Source organism: Aquila chrysaetos, chromosome 19, assembly GCF_900496995.4.
Source record: "Aquila chrysaetos chrysaetos chromosome 19, bAquChr1.4, whole genome shotgun sequence".
Classification (NCBI taxonomy): Eukaryota; Metazoa; Chordata; class Aves; order Accipitriformes; family Accipitridae; genus Aquila; species Aquila chrysaetos.
In genome coordinates, this window is record NC_044022.1 from 462410 (window position 1) to 487650 (window position 25241).

At 38.2% G+C, this 25241-nt stretch overlaps 1 protein-coding gene across 2 annotated transcripts; it reads right to left on the reverse strand.

Moving 5' to 3' along the window:
- Nucleotides 1–680: 680 nt before the first annotated feature.
- UFM1 (ubiquitin fold modifier 1) lies at nt 681–13164 on the reverse strand. Of its 2 annotated transcripts, none has more exons than XM_030042830.2 (6): nt 13074–13156; nt 12938–12994; nt 12529–12586; nt 6338–6377; nt 5860–5892; nt 681–2068 (listed from the first exon to the last, which is right to left on the reverse strand). In XM_030042830.2, coding segments are annotated over exons 1-6 (258 nt in total). In that variant the 5' UTR covers nt 13076–13156; the 3' UTR covers nt 681–2000. The 2 variants fall into 2 exon arrangements, with proteins under 2 accessions (XP_029898690.1, XP_040974422.1); XM_041118488.1 differs by lacking the exon at nt 681–2068 and adding an exon at nt 2076–4928 and having other exon boundaries at nt 13074–13164.
- Nucleotides 13165–25241: the final 12077 nt, after the last annotated feature.

Sequence of the window (25241 nt, forward strand, 5' to 3'; positions counted from 1 at the left end):
ACTTGCAAACATCAAATGAACTTGCAAACACCTGCTAAGTACATTTTACCACTGAAATCAAGCCTCTTTACCAAAAAGAAAAGTTATGTTCAGATTTTAGAGACCATATTGAGACAAAGGTGTAATGAACACAGAAAGTACTACAAAGACCAGTTATTGTTCCAAATGAACAAATCCTTTGCATGTTACATAAACTATTTGCAATGCAGTATGTCAAACAGATACTTTACGCTGTGTTATTACCCAAGTAACAGTGTAAGAAATGTTAGCCACCATCTGTAGCGATTTTTACATAACTGTCCTTCACATAAGCATCAGAGCATCTTAGTTTCAAAATGCATTTAACCATGATGGCCTTTCGAAAACTATATTGCACCTTTAGACAGGAAAAAAACCAAAAAAAGTTCCTGTTTGTTATATTCCAGTATCAGGTAGTTTTTCAGGTATTCAATCAAGCGATCTGCAGACAAAAATTACAAGCAATTAATTTTGTTCATCCTAATTATATTGTGGCATTAGATTAATAGAAACTATGCACTCTGCCCTTCAGTGTTCTGTAGAATTCTGCATAAGAATCTTTTGGCTTGAAATGAATCTCAAAGCATGTTGATTAGAAGGTTAAAGGGCAGAGTTTTTAATTATTGTCAAGCTCTGCTTAAGAATATGAGACATGAACAAAGTTTGCACTTTTTTCATATAATTGTTTATTAAAATAAAGGAAAATCCAGAATTTTACAATTCATCTTGGAAAATGTTCATAGTCAAGTATCACTTTCAGAAGAGTTTTCCTCTATATATTCAACATACACCCACTCAGAAGGGCATTTTATTCTTCTGCACTATCTGACACATTATCTGAACATCTTTGTAGAGCACGATTATTGCACAGGACAGTTGTATTTGTGACAATACTCATTTAACCAAGCACTACATTGCCCATTGTTCTTTCTTTTAAACTCAGTAGGACAGAAAAAAACACAATAGGGTAAGATTTGGCAAAATATATTAAAGCACAAAGTAGATTACCAGTTCAAGAAAAGCAGGAATTTTCCCAATTAAAATATACAACTGACAATTTATCCCTGGCAATTTATAAACAAGAAGCATATAATCTGAAGACAAACATTTCAGTGAATTCTATGCTGTTTCCCATGTAACACACAGTAACAAAACAAGACTTTTAGGAAAAAAAACACAAAACCCCAGTATTAGTTTACTGAAAAAGGAATGACATATTGGGCCAGTACCTACACATTCCCAAATCACGGTGCAATCCTCAGCTGATGGCACTTCATGTGAGGAAATTAGGTCTCATAAATTTTCTGAAACTGCATTTAATTTAACTTCACAATATGTCAAATGAAGTTTTAACACATAGAAACCTCTGTTTTCTCCTTTATCTAAAATATTTGCAGCAATTAAATCTTACAATTACTTTGGAACATCGGCAGTTATTTACTTATTTGAGTAATAAACCCCTGAAATTTCCCTTCTATTTCAGCTTAATACTTGAAACATGTGAAAAGTGTTCCTCTAAACATGAAAGTAAGTTTAGAAAAAAACAAAAGGAAAAAAAAAAGTTTTAGCACTCACTAGCAACAATTTCTTTGTAGCAAAATCATAACGCAGTTCCCTCTTCCACAAAGTGGGCTCAACAATATCCAATATTTTAAATATCTATTGATCGTGCCTGTGTTTACCTTTGTGGTGTCAGTAACACCTATAGAAAGAGTCCATTTTTCTTTCAGGAATATAACAAGCAATCAGCCCATTCTTCTACTAGTCAGGGAAGAATCAGTGCATGAGTTAAAATACTATAACAAGAAATGAAACCTTATCTCTGTTTTTTTAAAAAAAAAAAAAAAAAAAAATCAAACCCTGGGAAGTAATTTTTGCTAGCTTTAAAAAAGGCCAATTCATTAGTTGCATTTTTGGGGTTCCAAAATAAAGAGACCTTTGCTGCATGGCAATGTCACTTATTCCAAAGCTTTCAGGAGACATTAAGAACTCCCAACTCGATCTCTGGGAATAATCCGTAGATCTGAACCATGCTTTAGAAATACATTTCCTAAACAAACAAACAAAACAATGTGTTACCAACCAACCAAATAAAATGTTACCTAAGCAAGCATACACATTTAAAGGATAATAATACATTAGGTCAGTGTTTAACATCTTTGTAGTAATTCCTCTAAGATACCAGAAATATACTTTTTAGGTTTCCATGGAATTTCACCTTATCCCCTTTACTACAAAGGGCTCTTTATTTTTAAATAAAAATACCAGACCCAAAGTCATCCAATAAGACTTCCAAGCTATGGCCTTTCAAACTTTGCAGTTCCATATTTGAACATCTGATTTCACTTATACACCATAATAATTTCAAGACCAGGAAATGAAGTTTTACTTCTCCATAATTATTTTTTTTAACTTGAGGTCATTCGTGCATATATTCATTTTTAATTCTCTCCTTGGTTCAGTACTTACCTGCTTCTAACTTCAGAACCTCAACTGTACTTTTCTTCTAGGAAGGCTCTCCACATATCCAAGCATAAGCCAGTCTCATTTTAGCATAAAAAAAATAATCTTGAACTTCATATTTATTACCATATAGTCTTAATCATGACAGTCTTTTCAAGAGGACATAGTATGAAAATTAGAAGCTTCTAATACTTAGATGTCTAGAATATTTCCTGCATGTATTCAGGATTGTCATTCAGGTTGCTATTTTCTTCTATTAAATGTAACATTTGAAAATGAAAACACATTGCTAAAAGTGATGCATTATTTAATTACTGTATGGAACTTTTTTTTTTTTTTTTTTTTTTACTTCACACTGCTACTGCACAAAACAGACTATAAGTAATTCTACAATATCAGGTTTTAATAATATCTGCCTATTCTTATTCATCTTTGCGTTGACTTGTAAAAACAGAATAATTGTATTTCTCGCCCAAGCACCCCATTTAAGGGAGGTAGAATGCTCTCATAAAAAAGATGAAGATGTTAAACATTTGTTCAAGTTATTAGCATATTGGAACAAAGCTACCCTTTTTCAAACTTCACTTTTCCAGCACGTGGATCAGGATCAAAACTGTTATACTTACTCAATGTAAAGAGTATTAGAAAAACAGTTCAAAAGAATGTGTTACCAGAAGATGTTCTGTTTTTAGAGATCTGCTAAGACCACATACTGAAGAGATCTATAAAACCCACTGAACACAAATCTGTCACACCAGCAAACCAGAGAACTAAGCTTACTAATCTAGATGAAAAGTATCTGTATTGCAATAGCCATCATAAAACTCTAAAATTTTAAAACAAGCCACAGCTGCATCTCACACAGACAGCAGTTCACCCCACCTCTCAGTCTGTTTCCATCATTAATATCACAGCAGTTTTATTAAAGTTATGGCATACTATTCCCTGAACTATCAAGGATTTAAAATTGAAATCAATACAGGAATTAAGCGCTAAGCCTAGCTTTTTCAGCTTTCATTTCCGCTGCTTCATGGAATCAGGTAGGGAGCATGAGAGAAAGTCATACTTGTGTAGTACTTTTATTCAGAAAGGTAGGGAAATAGTAGAACAGTGCAAAACCTCTGAAATCCCCAAGGATTACTAAAATTTTATTCCTAGATCATCTTATTTTGGGAAGTTTCTGAAGACTAAAGTAACTTCAATCTACAAGAACTTTAATATATGTAAAAAAAAAAAAAAAAGAGTGCGTTTTACACTAACAGGTTTTTGAGATATCAATTAGTAAGGCTGAACACAATGTTATATCTAAATTGTATATGTTTACTTGTAAACTGAGGAGGGATTTTGGTCTGGGTCTTGGGTTTCGTGTAGGTCCTTTTTTGGTTGTTCTTTTTTTTGGGGGGGTGGGGTGGGGTGTTTTTTGGGTTGTTTTTTCTTCCCCCCCCCCCCCCCCCCCCCAGTTTAAGGCCAACATCACACAGCACTGTTAGGGCAATGGTACCTTCTATGTTAAAAAGAATAATCCATGTGCCTAATCTTATATTTGCAGATAGGACTAAGATTGTGATGACAACATTTTGCATCTAGATGCTTTTGATTTGCCTGATGCTTGATTATGAGATGCTGTCTTATACTACTACTGAATAATTCCTCAACATTTCTAAGAACTTAGGAGAGGTAACGCAAATCAATTGGAGCTGTGAATTCAATATGAATAGCTGCAAGCATGATGAACTACCATATGGATGTTTTCATTCAGGAGTCAAGTAGTCCTAAATACATTTACTTTGCAGGATTAAGCTACAACTAATTTGAGCTACATAATATAAAATGAAAGTATACTTCTGAGGAAGAGAAACAGCTTAAGTATACCTTAACTTAAGCAACTGACTTTACCTATTTTGCCTAAGTATTCTTGAGTGGTCACATGAAAATGTGGCTTTACATGTGGGTGATGATCTAGTAGATAAACCAAATTCTTAGTTTTATTATCTGTTTTTAATACACTTGGTCATGAGATCATGATGAGGACAGCACCAGGAGGAGTCTGCCTGAGGCAGTACACCTGTCAAACTATAATCCAGGTGTCCTAAAGCAAGCCCCAGAACAACAGAAACCTCCAGTGGAGCAGAAAGCCAGACACTCACTTGATCTTCATTTTCAAATGTTGTTGATGCAATCACAGACCTCAGAAATGGGTCACTACACTTAAATGGTTCCTTTTACAACTCCAAGACATTCCCCAAACTAACGTCAAGCAACTGCTCTTCTAACCATCAGAAACTATTACGTGCTCTGCAAGGATTTACTTCATACTATTTATCTTACGTAGCTAAGTATGCTGATAATACCTTGCTTTCTTATTCTCTCTTTAGATGTGAAAAAAAACCACCTGGTGTGGTATCTTCAATAATGACTGGCAGACAGAGGGCACAAATGAATGAGACCTGGCAGAGATTTCATGCAAAAAACAGAGAAGTGGCAAGTCTCCAACTGTTAATCACGTTTGCAAGCAGGAGTAAAATTAGATTCACAGTTTTCACTGGATGACTGGGTTCCACAAGCACCAAAGCCATTTTTATTATTTCTTAGTAGAAAGTTATCAACATTTCTTCCCTAACAAGATACTTCACTCCACTCTAACCCTCATCTCAAATGGGTAGAGATTAGATAACTGTAATAATTTCCAAATTGATTTAATAGTATAGCTTTTCAAGAACAAGTCCACAGAAGCCTGCTTCCAGACAACAGACCATTATTAGTACAATTCAACATCTGTACTACATTTCCATGTATTTCAGGAGGTCATGGGGAAAAGCTTTACACTTTTCTGTGACAGAGAGAAATTCTTGTCTCATAGCAAGCCTCCGCAGTTGAAATCAGAGATTTCTCCACATGGAATCCCTTGGTGAGAACAAGAGGGCTATTGGCAAGCAGATCCTCTCTTCTTGAAACTTTGTTCTCCAAAGCACCTAGAGTTCCTGTTCTAAAACTGTGTATTATTTTTTAAACATATCTCATGAGAAGTGCTGCTAAAATAGCAAATACTACTGAACTAGGTATAGTGGGGAAAAATATAGCTATTACTTGTTATTTCAGTAACATCTAATACAGTATTGCTCTTGTAAACTGCACACTAAATACCTAAGCTTCTGAGATCAGAAGTGCCTCATTTTTTCATAGACCTAAATAAACAAATGCTGAAAAATAGTTCTGTGGATTTAACCTTTTGCACACTACACTGACTGTAGTTTCCAACTACTGGGTAATGCTTCTCCCATTTAAGAAATGAAAACTTAAAATATAAATCAACCCTGAGTGCTATGCATTAGTTTAAAAAAAAGTTTTTAATACTGGGCTTCATAAATAATAACTTACCTGCTGTCTGTGCAGGGTTTATTCCTATACCATCTAGGGAAAAAAAAAAAATTAAAAAAGGGAAAATTAAAAAAGAAAGAAGAGAAAAAAAGAGGGGAAGATGAAACAGACATATTGCAATTTACTACACTAAACTTACAGCTCAAAAAATGTAATATACCAACAAGATATAATTATTACATCAGGTCTTCATGCAGCTGTTTCCTGTAACCAAAAATAGTCTTATCACAGGAGCTAACAAGAAACTTTCAGCACAGAAAATCCGAGCTATATGTTTGGACAAAACCAAATGAATAATATTAGTGGTTTAATACCATCACCCCACGCATAACTAACTTAAATAATGCTACAATATTATTAAATTCAGTTTGTCGTCTGTAGAGGTTGTGAAAGAAAAAACTTTTGCTTTTATCAATACCTCTTCACTGAAACTACAATACAAAAACTATTAAAAAAATTATATAAACTATATTCTTACCATTTGTTATAATGGCACTTGTTGCTGCAGGAACTTTGAACTAAAGGAAATAAAAGTAGGACAATATAACATAAAAGATACAGTTAAAGCAGAAAATATATGGGGAAAATTCAAAGCAATTATAATTTTAGCTGGTTCAGGTACAAAAAAATTGTCAGAAAAGATTCCCCTCAGATTTATAGATAGAGCAAAATAAAGGTTTAAAGTCAAAGTTGATTAGACACCTCAATACAGAATGCAAAATTTGCAGTACTAAACAACTAAATAAATCCAATTATTATTACTCATTGGATAAAACATAAAAGTTAAGCATCCACAAAGTTAAGAAATACTACTTATTATACTAAATAAAGGAATACCTAAAACATGTATGGAAATAAGCTTCTAAGAAGCATACCTGTTACATCTAACAGGAGCTAAACAAGAATTAGCTTGAGCTAATCTTGGTTAATTTTGACCAATTTCCTAGGTTTCTCTCTGGCTATATCTGGAGCTCTCCAACTGCACTACTCCAAGAGAAGAGCTCACTCCAGTATTTGGTTACGCAAGGAAGCACTAACAGCACTGCATCAGATCTGGCTCCCTCCTCAGATTTCTGACACCAGCCTAAGCAGGCTTTGCACCCTCAATCACCCCCACGTGTCTCCACGGTACCCCACCTCCACACGCATCATACGTGGTCAGTTTTACAATACGAGAAGCCCTACTCGGGTGGGGTTGCATTGCATACAGGCTTCAAATGATTTCAGAAGAGCTGAACTGAGATGGGGAAGCCAAAAATGATTATTTCTCAGGACTAGAGGGAGGCAGGCAGGGCCAGAGAAAAATCCTGCACTATGTAACGTGGTTGGACCACAGAGGACAGAAAGGGTAGGGTGAGTACAAGTCAGTCAGTGTTACTTGGTTGGTCTTAAGACAAAAGGTTGCTCCTTGGACTTCCTTTACTTAGCACAATCAACAACCCACAAGGCAGAAGACTGGTGTCTCTGCAATTAGCAAGTATCAGTGAAACCTCCTCTCAAAGCACTTAATTCTCCTCTCTATACTGCATAAGAGAAAGGGCAGATACCTATGAATGCTAACACTGAGTGCTTCCCTGCAAGAACTGCAGAGCTCTCCCATCTTCTGAACAAGTCATTTCAGCCGTGCCTTTCAATGGCATTCACTAGTTGAACAATCAGAAAATGAAGAAAGCACAACTCAAGATTTTTTAGGTCTAATTTGCAGAAGCTCTATGCACTAACTAAAGCTCACAGAAACCATGCCTGAATACAGTACTTAATTATTAGTATACTGAAAAAACTGCCCTATTTATCTCCACATACACAAAATTAGCAGTTTTTTTTTTTTTTACTTGATCTCTCTTAGCTTTTCATCCATAGCAGGTAAATCATGCCACCTCCTCATCTTGCAGGGTGACACAAAAATGGTCATTTTCACACAAAATGAGATACCAGTGTCACTGTAGAAACATCATAAAGAAAGTAACAATTTGTCTTCAGATTTGAATAACGAAGTTTATAAAATAAGAGCTACATATTTCACAGTTAGAATGTAAAAATTAATATGCCATCATAATAGCTTATGCATATATATCATACGCTGAAGAAAGCAAGCCTTCATTCCCAAGTTCACTAACTTTGGGAATGTTGACTTAGCACTCTGAGGAGAAATCTTTTAACAGGTCTGGTTTTTGGTTTTTTTTAGGGAGGTTGTGGGTTGGTTTTTTTTTCATAATAGGAGAAAATGAGTTTATTATAAAGTTTGAACAGTGGGCTATTGTTAATGTCAATCATTTTAAGTCCTGCCTCCTGGAATGAGTCCACCTCCAGTTAAAAAAGTAAAGGAATAAAACATAAAAAACCCCTGAACAAGCAGCAAATATATGCTTAACTTAATACTTCAGTCATTTTTCAACAAGCAGGTTTCCATTGTAACTGATACCATGGACCTTTCATCCTAAATCATCTTAACCCCCCCCCAAAGTAATTTCTAGAATGTTGAGTGCCTTTCTTCCCTATCTCTTCTGATATACAACAAAACATGTAAGGGATGCATCATTCACAGAATGATGGACGTCTCTACTCATTTTATGCCATTTTGCTTTTCAGTAGGAGTATCTATCAGATCCCGATACACTAGGTGCACGTGAGAACTGTGTGGCAATCAGTCAGTGAAGCACTAGTTAAGATTCTCTTCTTACTTCATATTGTATTGTGTTAGAAGAGAATAAAACACTTTTGTTATCTTAGCCCCAAATATTCGGCCAAACAGCAATAGTTCTCAGCTATATACTCAGCACAAAAATCATCACAAGTATAATACAGAAAGAGAAACTACCTTTGGAAATGATTACAAATATTTTGGTACAATATGGTTCGCTACTTAAAAATCCTTCCTGTGGTTGCTAAGCATATGTTTCCCATGCTGAAAACATACAAGCTTTCTGTGATGCAAAGTCAAATGGTTACTCAAGTAGTAAAGAAGTTCTGTATTCAGCAGATCATCCCTGGCTTGCTTTGAAACCAAATTGGGTAACATCCAGCCCCAAACTCACACACTTTAAACAAAGAGATTGTTTGCTTTAAAAACCTATGAATTGATAACTGAGGCTGCCACACAACTTATTTTCCCCAATACTAGGAAATACATTTGTCAATATCTACAGTCAAATTATAAGGAAAAGATGACAATCACATACCAACAATTATATTCCTTTCACACTTTTTACAATGATGATAAAAATCCTCTACAGCAATAAGCTCGTCTCATTTTAGTGCAAAGAATAGCAGATAAGTGCATTAACCCATAGTATTTTAGCACCAATCTATCAAGAGTAACATTAGAAAAAGCAAAATAGTTTCAAAAATATACATTTATGAAAGAATAGTTTATTTAATAGAAATGGATGACTATTTTAGTAGCAATTCCACATATGTAAGTGAGGTTTTTTGTAAGTACTGTGCAAATGTACACGTGAGGTATGTACCAAGTAGCTGTATCAGATGAAGGAAAACACCAATAGATAGCACACATCATAAGTGAGAACATTAACACTATCTCAATAAAGTGTGACAATTGTGGGAAGAACTATAAATAGGTAAAAACGGAAGATGGTAGTGTTTCCAATACTCTACATTTCAATTTGTATTTTTATACAGCGTCTACAAGACAAACAGAGAAAATAAAAAAAAAGGAAAGAGTTAAATTTGCATTATCCAAATTATCACTGCCAAATGTATATATTGGGAAGAGCTGAGACTGCTACAAATAATTGAGACTTCCTGAGATCTTGCCATTTAATGATCCAATTTTCTTTCACTTCCAGCTCTGCCTATCATGAGTTGTGTACAATGAACTTTCACATGTTATGTGATGTGCTAGAGATGACAGAAAAAAAATCTGTTATGTATTTCAGTTATTTCCAATTAAAAAAAAAAAAAAGAAGGAACACATCTTGTTTTGTGCAGTGCAAGTAATTCAGAAAACTTTACTTGGAAAAACTGTTCACCTTTGACAAAGCACTGTGACTGAAACTTGATACACAAGATGACCATTCTACATTATGGCTACAGTTTTACTATTCCAAAGGAATTCTGGTTATGATTTGGTCAAACTTTAAGACTGGGGAAAAAAAAAAAACAAACCAACCCAAACCTCAGTAGGAACTTGCTAAGGCTAAACAGCCAAAACTTAAATCCTTCTCTGTCCCGAGAGCTTTAATCACCAAAGAGATAATGCACTTCCCCTGGAGACCAACTAACATCTTTGTCCAAAACCCAGGGCTACAGTTTGATCTTTTCCTTACACGTTCTGTATAAGGTACTGTGAAACTGGTATCTGAATCACGATACACAGCATAGTTAATGTTAAGCTATGCTGTTCAAGGAACAAAAAACATTTATATAAGACAAAAATTCTCTCTCCTTTTCAATGCCAGTTCACAAAGGATCACAGTGGCTTCATTCCTGAGGAAGAGTCTGTCTTTTTTGTTCTCTGTTTACAAAGCACTTAGTTCTGCCTGGTCTCACAGACATGTAAAAAGCTTTAGTAACAAATCAGCAGACAACTAAAATCAGTGCCATATTCTGAAAAATCAATCATACGTTCATGTTATTAATTTCTATTTAACACTGACTCAGGCTAATACAAAAGTGCTTCACACTGGGGGGGGGGGGAGTTAATAAAATGTTATTTGTATTTTCTTTAAAATAAAATGTTTATTGTATAGACATTTAATGGAATTACTCTAGTGAGCATTAGCAACACTGGGCTTTTTTACATTCCATCACACATTTTCAATATTTCTTGTGAGCCTCCAAAAAACATCTACAATTGCTTTGCTGATCCAGAGTGGTATGAGGTCAACAAGCAAAACTCCCATGGATGTTCAAAATACTCATATCGACTAAAAGAATGGTTTGTTCAATGTGAATATTTAAGTAATTAATTCTTCTTTAAATCCACTTTGCAGAGGACCCTATCACTAATTAACACTGTGGTTCCACGAGTAGGTAAAGCTAACAGGCTTGATTGCAACCCTCCCCAGAAGTGGCGCCTCACTCCTATCTCCAGCTACTCAGTCCCACTTATTTTCGTGGTCCCTCATGCTAGCATCAATGGCATGAATCTAAATTAGAGAAATAACAGGTGTAAAGACTAACCCAGCAAGAAAAAATAGCTTAGTTTGAACCCACACTCCCTCTCCAAGATGAACCTGTGGCAGTACGTTCAAATGGGTGACAGAAGGGACAGAAGCAGCAACCAGGGTCAGTTTTGGAAGATACGACACCCCACACCAGTTTAAGCTGCTTGCAGATGGTGGTAGTAAAAGTGAGCTGGATAAAGACAATGAACTAAATTCAACTGACTGATACAGCAAAGAAACTTCAAAAAAGACCCTCTGATTAATGATCCCATTTGAACAACTCAGTGTGCAACTCCATCAGACCTCAATCTGGCATTTGTTAGGTGACAGGAATCTGTAACAAGGACTGGAAGGGGAAGAGGACTGTTTCTTTTGGAAGCAGCCTGCACCTACAGCAGAAACAGCACTTCAGAGTTCTATTGGACTTTTCAGTCTAGGTCTCCAAGTATGGGCTGTGTGGGCACAGTTGCATTAGTTCAGATTAAAAATAATGGAAAAAAAAAACCATAGTAGAAAAAAAAAAGGGGCAACTAAATCGGCAAATATCTTTATCATTCTGTATATTATTCTGTTCAAGTAAAGTTATAACAAACAATCCACAACCTCCCCGCACAAGCTGTGTTTCCACTAAGAACTTCTGTCACATAGTGGTATAACACTAACAACATAAGGAGACTCAAGACATGGAATCCATTATCCTTCCTAATTATTTATTTTATTACAATTCCAATGCTTGAAAAAATGAAATTTTGAATAACCCAAAATTTCCCAAGTTGTCCTAAAAAGACAGAAGTGGAACTGCAAGAACAGCTTCTCAGCTGAATCTGTTTGCTGACTAGATGAAAAAAGACATCATGCTTTTGAGTACTTTATTTTACTGTTTACACCCAGATGAACATATCTTAATCTCCGTACACTTAATCTGAAACAAACAGGATGCATCTCTTCAAATACATTATATAGGGAATTTAGGCACCTATTGGTTTTGGATTCCACGTGAAAGGTTAAACACCCAGAAGCCAAAGAATGCGTTACCAAAGTCTTACTCGCTTAAGTCTGTTTTTTTGAATCTCCCATATAGCTAATAACAATACCTTCTGTAATAAAAAATCATATGTCCTCCAATACCAGAGATTACTGGAACTGAATGTGAGAAGACTTTCAGAATTTCCTGAATAATTCTAGACAATTTTCTGGATATTCTACATAAGCAATTTAAAATATTAAACATTCAACAGCAGTATCTTTTAATTATGTTCACCGTAATAATTTTTGTGTTATTGATATAAGACAGCTTAATTTAATCGCAAAGAAGAACAAGAAGTCTGTCAATACCTGCTGCTGACGTGTAAACTGTGCAAGAACAGCTAAGTTTCAGATTCTGAAAGTTTTGGCAGGCCCACACTGACATCAGTAAAGCTTGCATCCATGTGTATCTAACAAAAGCATTATTTCTGCTGAATTAACCATTTTATTTTACAATAAAAAAGCTTTTGCTTTCAGGAATGTTCAAAGCTAAAAACCGTCATCACTTCCTACTTACTTCTTCTGCAGCAAACTTCAAGACAGCTGTGAAAGGCGTACTTTCGGGCACACTTAACCTGAAATTACAATGGAAGCAAGTACGTGACCGCTAAGACAAACCGAAAAGCGACTTTATTTGCTATTAAACTACTAGTTAAAACCTCACTTTCACCAGCACTAATATTCTTGCCAAAGGCGTGCCTGTGCTATTTAAGGTCTAGGTGAAAGCCTAAAAACATATGCGTGGCAGCAGAACGAAGCAGAAAAGCCCAGACGCGTGACTTCACAACAGAAAACCGCCTTTTCGAAAGCCCTGTCAGGATGACCGTTAGAAGCCACGCGGCCCAGGCGCACGTACAGCCTGCGCTGCCGCCCCTTGCCACGGCTCCCTCACGTCACGCAGGGCCCCGGCCCGTCGCACCACTCACACTTTGTAGGGCAGCCGCGGGTCCGAGGTCAGCGTCACTTTAAAGGTGACCTTCGACCTGGGGAGAGCAAGGAGAAAGCACCGGGTTAGGGCTGCGGGGGGCGCGGAGCCACTCACCCAGCCACCCACCCACTCACATGATGCTCCCGGCGCCGCCGCTCCTCACCCACACGTCAACCACCGCCCGAGTGGGCCTTCGCCCCCCTCCGTCCCGCCTCCCAGGCTGCCCTCGGCGCGCCTGACGGCAAAGGGAAAAGAAAACCGTCCTGCCGGCTGCTACGGGGGAGGGAGCGGAGGCGTTCTGTCTCGGTGCCTGTTACTGGGGCGGCGAGGGGAGAGGCTGAGGGGAAGACGAGGCGCGCCGGGGAACGGCGGTGAGGATTTCTAATCAGGCAGCCGCTCTGGGTGTTCCCCGCGGCGGAGGGAGGACTCAGGCAGTGGGACCCCCGCCTTTCCGTAGGCGTCCTAGAGTGACAGCCGGGCGGCCCCAGCGGGAGCGGGGAGGCAGCCAGGCCAAGCAAGGCCAGGCCAGGCCAGGCCGGGCGGCGTTCCCCGGGCCGGGCCGGTGCACGGCTGAGGGACGTAGCGGGCGGCGGCCTGCGCGCCTCGCAGCGGGCCGGCGGGGTCCGAGGTGCGGGGCCGTTGACCAAGGATGAGTCCCCCTTCTGAGCAAATGCCGACAAGGGGCTGCTGGGTTTGGGTGTGTGCTCGTGTACGAGCGCAGGTGTACGTGTGTGTAGGGATTCACGTACCTGCGCGTACATATACGTGTGCAGACGTGTATGTGTCGGGCGGGAGAGCGGGGTGGTTGGCCGCCCGTCTGGTTCCCGGCGGTTTCGAGTCCCTGTGCCGCTCTCGAACCGAAAAGTGCCGCGGGAGTTGTGCAGGGGAAGGCGGATGCAAGTACACGGCGATTCCCGCCTTCGTAACATTCAAAATCGTTCACTTCTTCCTTGGGATGGGTGAGCTAGAGTTGGAGTTTTGTTTGGGTAGTGGTGGATACTCTTATGGCAGAAAACCAGCAGTTTTCAGTTTTGTTCCTCTGGGACTTTTGACAAGCTAATTTAAAGGCTAAGTAAGGAAATGCAAAGTAATTTTTGTCTTTAATGCTTGTTCATCTGTTACTACAGATGATGAGTGAGTTTCTGACTCTGGGTATGTCAATATTGCCATTGTAGAAAATACTTTGCCAGACTGCTGTCGTGTTTTCTCCAGTCTCTACTGTCTGCAGGAAGGAGGGCTTTCACTGTAGGCTGAAGCGCTTGCTATCACGCACTGCTTGCGAGACTGGTCATGGCAAAGCACTTTGTCATGTTCATTTTAACTGGGGTCTCATTAAGGTTAAGGTAGAAGAAATGACGTACAAAAGGCAACTGACACATTGGAGTTACTGATTTCTTACCTAAGGACTGGCTCAGTGCCCAGCCATGTGATTCAGTTTTTCACCCTTCTGTTGCTCTTATTTGAACATAGACAAAACTAAAAAAAATTCAAAAAAGAACAAGGAGAAGAAATTCACTAGCAGCTTGTACAATGGCATTAATATTTCCCTATATCTCCTGCTTTTATGTTATTGAGTCTGCCTTTCACAACTGTATCACATTGGTGGCTCATGCTCATTTTGTAATCCATTAGTGATCTCATGGCTTTTTCATTGCCCTGCTTCTAAGAGATCACACCTTAAGTTAGAAATAATTAATAGTCATCTCTGAGCATGTAACCTTGCATTTTGTGTAGCTAAATGTCATCCCGTATTTATTCTTGCCCTCTTCAAAATCAGTTATTGTTGTATGATGTTATGTCTTGGATTTATACAACTCTCTGTCATCTGCAGCTTCCATTAATGCATTGCTGTTTTCTGTGCCAAGGTCACTAATGCAGATGTGAAATAAAAGACTGATCCTTTTAGAACTTCATTTCTTGCCTTTCACTCTAAGGACTTCGCCTCTGAGGAAATAAGCGCACCCAAATCTTCATGCTGTTGAAGCTGGACTGCTTTTACTACCCAAATTTACTTGGTTAAATTTGGTTTGAGCATATGTGAGCTATATGCTGAGAACAGTCTAAATCCAGGCCTGGGTAGTCCTGTGTTCTGGCCTCATGCTCTTGTCCTCTGCCAGGCAGAGTCGTCAACACTTGTGACCAGGTAGAGAGTCAGTTCAGGGAACTGATTTGGCAACCCCCCCAAATTTTCCTTTGAGGTGGTTTTCAGCTCGTCAGCTTCTTGAACCAGCAACAAAGAAGGACATGAGGAAGCACATCTGGTTGGCACTGATACTGCACTGCACCTTAGGTCAGCTTAAGGTGCTGGAGCTGTATCCTGAGCAGGCATCAAGAATTTGATGGTATCCTTATTTGATGGTAACATCAGGGTCAGGATCTTTGAATGTAGATTCAGGAATCCAAGTGACTTCATAAAAATAAGACTTCTCCAGTGCTGGAAATTTATAATTTTACTATGCTGTCGAAAACTAGCAGGGTTGATTTTTTTCTGAGAATTTACAATGAATAAAGGAAGGAGAATGTGCATTATTTTTCTCTTTCAGCTGGGAGAGTTAATGGGACTTGGTGTCCTGTCTGGAAACAAGCCAGGGATGGATCAGAGGTAACTGTATCTCGCTAATGGGTTTATACACAACAACATTCTCAGCTCCAGAAAAACTGGTCCATTCCCAACGAAGTCTGCCCTCCCTTCTCTGCGAGTGAAACCAGAGAAAAAAGTGGAGTTCTTTATTCAATTTGTTTTCCCTACAGCTCTTACATACCCACACTTAAATATGTTGTGTGATAGCAATGAGACATAGCTTTGGCTTTTCTAGCTGTGCACATGACAAATGGAATGACAATTTCAGCAATTAAAGCAATTGGTATCTCTGGCAATTTGTAAACACATTAGTACAACAGAAAGCTTTTAAGTCAGGAAAATGCAAAAAACCAAACCAGAAAATAACAAAAAATATATGCCTCTGGATGCTAAGATGTGAATGAGGTGAATTAAAATACCTCTGACAACACTTCAGGGAAATCCTAGTTGTAAATAGCTTTGCAAGAGAGAAAAGTACTGCAATACATAGGAGCTATTCATCCCATGTGCCCGTATTGCATTGGTAGCCGCCTGGCTGGACCTAGTTTGTGCTGAGAGGGGAAATGAACAGAACAGTAAGAAAGGAAGTGTAATTTAAAAAGTACCAAAAAAATTACCTTACCAAGATCTATTGATTGGTATTTAACTGCCAGAGCAAGATGATCGCTTTTCATAGCAAAGGGTAAATTGTTCTAGAAGGTGCAGCTGTTTGTTGAAATAAGATGGAATATGTAAAATTGCAATGGGGAGTGGAGGGAAGTGTTTTATTTCTTGAGTGGTTGCATCCTATATGGAGGCATTTCCTTACTAGACACTTGTAGCCTGAATAAAATTTCCTAAAAAACATTTTCTGAGTTGCCATAATTAATTAACATAATTATTTTACTTATATGCAACATGGGGAAAAAAAGCTCTTTGATAGTATTTTCTACCCACAATGTAGCGTACAGTGTGCTGGAGAACTGAGTTTAAAGCAATGTTATTTAGCCTGTTATTTTCTTCCTGCTTTGTTTCCTATTCTCACTTATTGTAGTCTGTTAGATACGATATATTGGTGAGCATTCAGTTAGAGCAGCCTCGTTATACAGAATTGGGAATCGCAATTTCCTGCTCATTCAGCAACAAGTAAACATGACCACAGTTCAGAGTCTGGCCATAAAATTAAGCTGCAGTGTTTGTGTCTTTGAAAGATTTCTCCTTTGCTTCTGCAGCACACATTGTGTCTTAAAATCTTTTAACCTTCTTATGTATTTCTAACATTCATGAGTGCATGTGCCATTTGAAGAGCACCGATTTTTATGCTACGAAACATGTGCCCATGTGGAGGAAGGTTACCACGTAAGCATCTGTCCTAAGAACTCCATGGAAGTATCAAATCTGAAATTTTAAGAAATGAAGTAAAATATGTCCCACCTGCAAAATGTGTGTTTAGCCTTGTCAGGTTTGGACTAAATAAGGAACATTTAACTTCCAAGAATCTTTGCTGAAAAAGCACTGAATTAAACCTTTTAGCCCGAACCCAGAAAATTAAATCTTGGCACTGGGCAAACTTTTCTTCTGTGTTCGCAAACAATGAATTCAACAAATGGGCATTGCCAAGTGATGTGTTACATGAGGGAGAGAGGGAGGCAAAAGGAAACATAGTGTTTCTCCAGCCAATCCCTTCCATACCGAGCACACGGATAACAGTCTGATTTCCTTCTGTTCTTAGTGAGGCTGTGTTTTCACCAGATGGATCGGGCAGTGCTAACCCTCATGAAAAAGGAGAGGTCCTGTTTTTTTCCCTCCGCTTCTGCCTCTCTGTTCCTGACCTCCTGTCTCCTTGCTGCTCCTTGCTCTGGCTGTGTTGTTTAGTGGATCCGCCTGTGAGTCAATTCAAATCCGCAGAAGACATGGATGCTTCCCTGCTGGCTCAGAGCATTGAATTGGCTCAGGGAAAGGTCTGAGCTGACAGGGCAGAGGAGGCAAGGCTGGTGTGGTCAGCAGCCAGAGGAGGCAAAGAGATCTTCCTTTTTTGTCAGTAGGGAAACATGGAATAAGGCTTCTTCTGGATACCGTTTCCTATAGTCAGAGGGCCGGGGTCCTCCTCTGGTGGGTACATCCCCTTACCTCTCCTCTGGCTCAGTATGCTGGTGTGTCTCTTGGCTGTCCCCCACCAATCCAGGTCAAGCTCATCAATGGGAACCCTGCGTGACTCTTCCCTGGGGGTGGAGGCACCTCCTTGGCTGCAGAGTCCGGCTACATGGGCAGGAATCAGCTGCCTTTCTCGGAGAGTCTGCTCCTGCTTGCTCTGGTGGGAGCTTTCCATAGGAAAGTCAGCCCTCCAGAAAGTAAGGAATAGCACCACATGATCTTCAGGTTGGTTTTGTTGCAGAACCCGAAAATCTGACTTTGTGTGCCTTTCTTTGCCAAAGTTTCTGTACTCCAAGGCTACAAGCTGCAGCATTAGGCCAGATGGACTGCTCTGCCTGAGCACATTGGCTGTAGTTGGGTTGCCCTGACTTTTTACTCCCCAACAATTACAGATTCTATGTTTTCTCTTTTTTTTTTTTTAAAAAACCCAGAAATATTGGTGCAACATACAACATGAATTTAGCCTGTTTAAACTAGCCTGTTGGTACCTACCAGTGAGAAACCTTTTTAACTTCCTTTCAACAGGGAGTTTCTACCTTCAGGAGCCTGCAGCCCCTGTGAGACAAAAGCAGTTTTCTATTACATACTGTGTCACTGGGTTTCTCTGTAAAATATAGGCATACATAGGATTTTTAAAAAGCATTGTTAAGCCAAAGATAGAGGAAGATTATAACACTTTAGGAATACAATGCAAAGCTAATAATCAGACAAGTTAACACACCTTCATAATCTTCCTTTGACAAAATAATAATTAAATACCTATTACAGTTCTCTTGTGTCACAAACATTTTCAAAAATAACCCGTCAAAATGAGAAGATTGCATACAAATGTGGTATTAGTCATATAGAAATCATAATGCTAGGTCTGTAGACTTGAGAAGTTTTGATTTATTTGTGTGTTAGATAGTACAGCTAACCATGTACCAAAGCAAGGATTAGTCTTCTGAAGCACCAGCACTGGATGTATTTGTCAGCTGTAGATAGTTAGATAGTGTTTCTTCTTCCACATATGAAGTTTTTGAAGGTTTGGTGGTTTGTTTTGGGTGTTTTGTTTTTTTTTTTTTTAATTGCTTTGAAAAAGTAATTATTAGGAAGTCTTTAAATCAAAAGGATAATAAGCATTTATCAGGAAAAAGTGTCTAAGAACCAAAAGTGGGTATTCTTTCTTCTTCTATCTGACATTTCTTTGTCTTGGAATTTGATTTATGTAATAGGTGGATAACACCACTACATATATATATTGTGTCCTGTTTTCCAGAATTTATTTGAAATCACTTTAACTTTGAATAATTTTCCAGGTGAATAATTTTCCAGGTGACCCATTCATCTTAAAAGTAGTTTGATTTATATATCTTCTGTCACAATGAGAATGATATTTTTGTTAGTGATAGCAATGCTTATGTGATATTTTGGTTTTATATGCAGGAAATGTTTTTAGTTTCCATAAGATTCATATCCATCTTAATTTTGTTTTAATTGGGCACTAAGAAACAAAATTCCATCTTTTGATTTGAGACTGTCTAATAAACTGTAGTTCTTCAAATCTGGAGGGCTCCCATCCTTCTGGTGAGGAAAGGAAGGCATTTTGGGGGAAGATACAACTATAAAGTATGTCCAGATTTAACCTTTCCCCATAATTGTTAACTGTATCAAAATCCTTTTTGCTTGTATAGGCAGCAAACACAGTTATCTTAGGGTTTTATAGAATATTTTATTCACTATGTTTTGGTGAATTGTGAAAAAATTGTATTCTGTCAGCTAGTCACCAGTCTCAGAAAAATGTGTACCTTTATTACCTGTCTCCCGCAAGCAGCGAATTCTGTGATCTGAGTGTGCTGCTCTGAGATGGCCCAATATGTATTTTCATCTAATTATGCAGATTCTTTTATCCAGTAAGCTTTCCTGTCTGTTGATTTCTTTGCGTCCATCTTCAGGCTGTGTAGTTCTATAATTTATTTTTACTACCATTATGTACTACAGTGGGTTAGCTTGCTACTGGAGATAAAATCACCTTGTTTACAAGATGATTCAGAGAATCAGACAATATAGACAGATGTATTGCAGACTCCTATAGTGAAACATAAGAGTGTACAGAGGCATAAATCAAGGCTAAGAATGTTTTTATTTTAGTATCCTTTTCTTCTGTAGAGCATAAATACAAATCCAACCGAGGTGCTTTTGCAATACTAACCAGGGTAGCTTTCTTATGTTTTGTTTCACGTCTTAAAGCAGGTTGTGCTTTATGTGCAGAATTAAATTGTAACTAAGTCCATGAAAAGTCAGTGAGAGACCAGAATTTAATCCTTTATGTGCAGCTGTGATAAAAACCCCAGCAAGAGTCCTGATTCAGCTCCTACTGCAATTTAATTATTCATAAAATGCCTAGCCTATTGGATTTTTTTAATGAGGGATACTTTTTTTTTTAAACTTTAAATAAATCAGGTTAATCTAGTGACTTCACAGTTAACATTTAACTAAAAAAACTGCACAGATTCTTGCTGAAGTGAAGAAAGAAATTAAGCCAAATTATGTTTCCATTTTTGAATGTAAAGACTGGCAAAGAGAAGGAGACTAAAGAAGAAATTAATTTCAGGTCCAGGAAGTTGTGATTCCAACAGGCTTAGTACAAGATGTCAACTGTGATATCCCTCACAGTTCTCTAAACAAGGTCATCTTGTAGATATTTTCTTAATTCAGTCATTTGTTATGAAGATACCTCTTGTATTTTTCCTCCCCTCCTTTTTGTTCTCTTTGATGGCAAGCCCAGAAAAGAGTTTATATAGTCTGCAAGTATTACTGCAAGAGAAAAGTTTTTACTGACATGGAGGTAAGGTTACACAGATCACTAGTTTAGTGTTTGAGGGGATTAGAAGAGAGATTTATTGAGATGGCAGAAGGTGGTGCATCTCTGTGGAAATGAAAGAGAAGTGAAAACCTACACTGTGTTTGCAAAGTCTGGACTTTTAATTTGCTAAAGCTTTGTTGGGCAAAAAGATAAACATGACCTTTAATTTTCTTCATCTAGAACAGGCCTTTCTAACCTGCTGTGGTTCAGGACACCAGCCTTCAAATCTTGACTCTGTTTATCAGGCTTTGCCTTCTAATTTCTTTGGGTACAAAGCCAAGAATTTCTCTGCATGTCGCCTTCCTGTGGGCTTCTTAATGGATCAGAGGTTTAGCTGGAATGTTCTGACATGGGAAATATGCCTCCTCCTTCGGTGCTTGCTGTAGCACAATGCTGAAGATTTTTCTGAACATTTAAGATGCTTTTGTGTGGTGACAAACTTGTTTCTGGACCATTACCCATAAAGCAAAATTAATTCTAGTAAGTGCAAAATTATATTGGGACAAGGGATTTTTAAGCTATAAAGTGTAACACTGTTAGAAATAACCAAGAAACAAGCAGAGAACAGAAAATGACCCTTAAATAGCAGATGAAGACTTGAGCTGTGTTGTGCCAAGTGAGTTTCTGAGGAATGTATAATTCCTTTCAGTAACTTTTTGTTTGCTTTCCATTGCAGGGTTTTTTTTATACAGCGTATTATCTTGTTAGGATATCTTTACGCCATCTCCTAAAAGCTGCTGTTTAGAAGGACTTAAGAAAATATATGAATAACTTTAAGTCTTCTGATTGCAATAAATTTTAACTACAGATCCAACGCTACCAACAGAAGGGGTAGGGTTCAGCTGGCCAAATGTTGGAGCCAACTTTGTAATTATCTACACCTAAGCTAGTTCCCTTGGACTCCCTTTATATTCAAAGCAAAGAAGGCACTTCTATTGCACAATTTGTACCATTCTGAAGTAGTAAATGAAAAGGTGAACTGTTCCCTCGAAGTACCTGTTTCTTCCCAGATCAACAGTAGGGAGAGGCTAGGCTCTCATATTGACGTTTACTTTATACAAACAACAGGGTTTGGTGAGGTGAATCCCACCCCATGTTCATGCCTCTATGCTGTTCTGGAGCTTCATAATCCAGAGCCCCTGTTCCACTGTTCCTCTCATATAAATTTAGGTACCCCGTTGAACTCAACTGGATTTTGTATGGTTCTTTTGTTAGAATATGGGGAGAGACAGGTAACTTTAGGTTGTAAGCCACCCAATGTATGAATTGCTTTTTTGAGTTGTTCTGATTTTTGTAGATCCAAAAAGAAATTATTTCTGGGACCCTCTCTTTATACAGTATTCTTAAAGTTAAAATACTACAAAGCATAGCAGATTATATCAATCTTTAATAAAAAACAAAATCTTGGTTAAGAGTCATGCCATGCATGAAAGTAAAATCAAATTAAGATCTGGAAGGAGAAGAAAATGCGTATAAGATTTCAGTGGATAAATACAGTAATGGCTACCATTCTCATGCAAGAGCAAAGGAATAACTACATTTCGCATTTCAGGAGTAGTGTCAGTTGAGGCTAATGTGGTGTCTTCACAGAAGAGGGCATCTTCCATCTTTCAAAACTTGCATAATTAAGCCCCTAAGGTTTTTCTGCTATGAAAAGTGAAAAAACTAAACCAATTGTTTTAGTGATGATTTAAATACTCACTTAGATGTCTGTTCTTCATGCTCTCTATCCTGCAGTCTTCATCACTTGTACTGGGATCAGTTTTCTCATCCTGTGAAGTCAGTTTGGGCTATTATACCTCTAACTTTAGCAGATAATCCTGTTTTTCTGAAAGCTCCATTGCACCTGTTCCCTTCAGCAATTGCTTTGGGAACGCTTCCAAAGAGAAATCAGGATTATGGTTGTTAGAAGGGCAGAGTGATATACAGAGAATATAAGACAGAGTAGTAAATGGTAGCACAGAACTGAATAAAAGAAGTGAAATGGAAAAAATGCAAAAGGAAGGTTGAATAAATTCAATGTAAAGAAGGTATCACAGAATCACAGAATGGTTGAGGTGGGAAGGCACCTCTGGAGGTCCTCTGGTCCAAATGCCCTGCTCGAGCAGTGCCACTTGAAGCAGGTGGTCCAGGACCATGTGCAGGTGGCTTCTGAGCATCTCCAAGGAGGGAGACTCCACCATCTCTCTGGGCAACTTGTGCCAGTGCTCGGTCACCTTCACAGCGAAAAAGTGTTCCCTGATATTCAGGAGGAACCTCTGATGTTTCAGGATGTGCTCATTGCTTCTTGCCCTAGTTCAATGTACTAACTCAAAGGAAATGAGCTGTACAGGAAAGTGATGACAGAAAGAGGAAATATAAAGTAGATTGGAAAAGAATGGAGAAAATTTGTGGGTATCACCTGTCTACTGCCCAGATGAGTGGAACCAAAATGATAAACCCACAAATATTGTTAATGAAGTAGTCAGATAATTGAAACTACATATGATGGGAAAATGAAATGGGGAAGTATGAAATAACATCAAACACATTGTTAACTTGCAAAATCTATGCAAAACTTAAATGATAGAGAAAAAAATTATCTGAATTTTACATTTTTTCATAGTATCATTCTTGATAACGTGTACTGTTTCCATTTGGACACTCTTTTATGATTATAGTCTGGCAAAAAACTTCTGGCACCACCCCACTGGGTATTTTTCTTCCTCGTCTCTATCACATTAAAGTTTTTTATGCTGTATAATTCCAGCACTACTTACATTTTCTCTTTGCTTTCTACTTTCTTTTGCTGATCCCTACTTTATTTGAACTCTGTGCATGTTTTTCCTCTTATCTCTCTGCCTTCCCCATGCTGTGCTCCCTGTATTCAATTATGTTGTTTGTATTGTACAAATTACCAGTTCTTCACCAGTTCTCACCTTCCATCTGTTTTTCATCAATATATAAGCCAGGACATAGCTGCTGCAAGATTGTTATGTAACCTTAAATTCATAGTATTATCTATTACATTAAAATATTTAAAATGTGCTGTCTGTTGTAGTTAGTAAACTCCTGGGTCTGGTTTGTTTTCCCATACAGAGTAATCAGTGATTCAGATTCAGTCAGTGTTTCCAAACTAATCACCTGTACGGAGGAGCAAATGTAAATGTTGCATAAAAAGAAGATTAGTGTCTTTCCTCTGTAATATACCACATTCAGCCTACTGTAAAAACAGCAGATTTCCCAACACAGAAGACCTACTCTAAAAGTTCAAAAATACCACATGAAAAAACCAGAACCTATACATTATGTAATAAAATATATCATATTAACAAGTTTCCTTATTTTTACATGATGCACAATGGAGCATGTTGTTTTTGCAGGAACTTCAGAAACTAAAATGGTAATGCGACATTCATTATGACATAATAACTAATCTTAATACACAAGTTGTAACAGGAATCATATTCTTACATAATTGAGCATTCAGAAGTTAGTAGGTTCCAAAATCACAAAAGTATAAGTAAAATAACAAGTAAAGATGAATCCCCTCACAATTAAACTAGTTTGTTAGACTTACTGCTCCTACTAGATCTGTACCATAGCTTTTAATCCATATTCTCTCTATCTATATCACAAATAAGCTGATCATCTTTAATAAAGCTATTGTGGAAGAACTCCTGTAAAGGAGCAAATGTTGTTAGTTCAAAGAACTACTCTACTCAGAAGTTCCTGCAACTTGTCATTTTTATAGGAAATGATTTTCAGTGGATTTAGAGGATTTGGGAAGTTTTGTTTTATTTTATTTTACGTTATTTTAATTATTTTTTTTTTTTTTTTATTTTTTAATTAAAAGTATTCATTTTGACTGCTCACTCTTCCCCTGCTCCAGCATGGGGTCCCTCCTACAGGAGACAGTTCTTCATGAACTTCTCTGGCACGATTCCTTTCCATGGGCCGATCTTTCCCATGGAGTCCCAGCCATCTTTGGGGGCATCCCCCTGCTCCGGCGTGGGCTTCTCCACAGCCTGCAGGTGGGCATCTGCTCCCCCGCTCCCCTCCATGGCTGGGGGGGACAGCCTGCCACCTCACCACGGGCTGCGGGGGCATCAACCTCCTCCCCTCCTTCTTCAAAGACCTCAGTATCTGCACAGGAGTTTCTCTCACATTCCAATCTCCTCCTCCGCTGCAGGTTCCCCTTCTTAAATCTTTTATCCCAGAGGCGCTACCACCATCACCGACTGGGTCGGCCTTGGCCAGCAGTGGGTCTGACTTGGAGCCGGGGAAGCTTCGAGCAGCTTCTCACACGACCCACCCCTGCAACCCCCACCCCGACTACCAAAACCCCACCACACAAACCCAATACATTGTGTTTTACCAGTCACCAGGAACCTCCCACAATTGCCACAATCTTTCAGACATCTTGCAGTGTAGTGACACTGGCCAGTTTCCTCAGCATCGCCTTTATCTCAGAAGTTGTTTATTAAAAAAAAAAAAAAAAACTTCATCTTAGACACTGTGCATTAGCTTATATATTTCTGCTTCTTTCTCACTCCCTGTACACATATATATATAAAGAGAGAAATGTATAGGTTAATATTTATGCAGGGTAATTGCAAGCCAGCGGTAAGAGAATATAGATTTCCCAGAAAAAGTTAGAATAGACTAGAGCTTAGACTCCTGAACTTTTTAAAGTCAGACGGAATTTTGCAATTTACTTAAATGGATTCAAAATTTCACTCATAGTATTTATGACTTTATAAA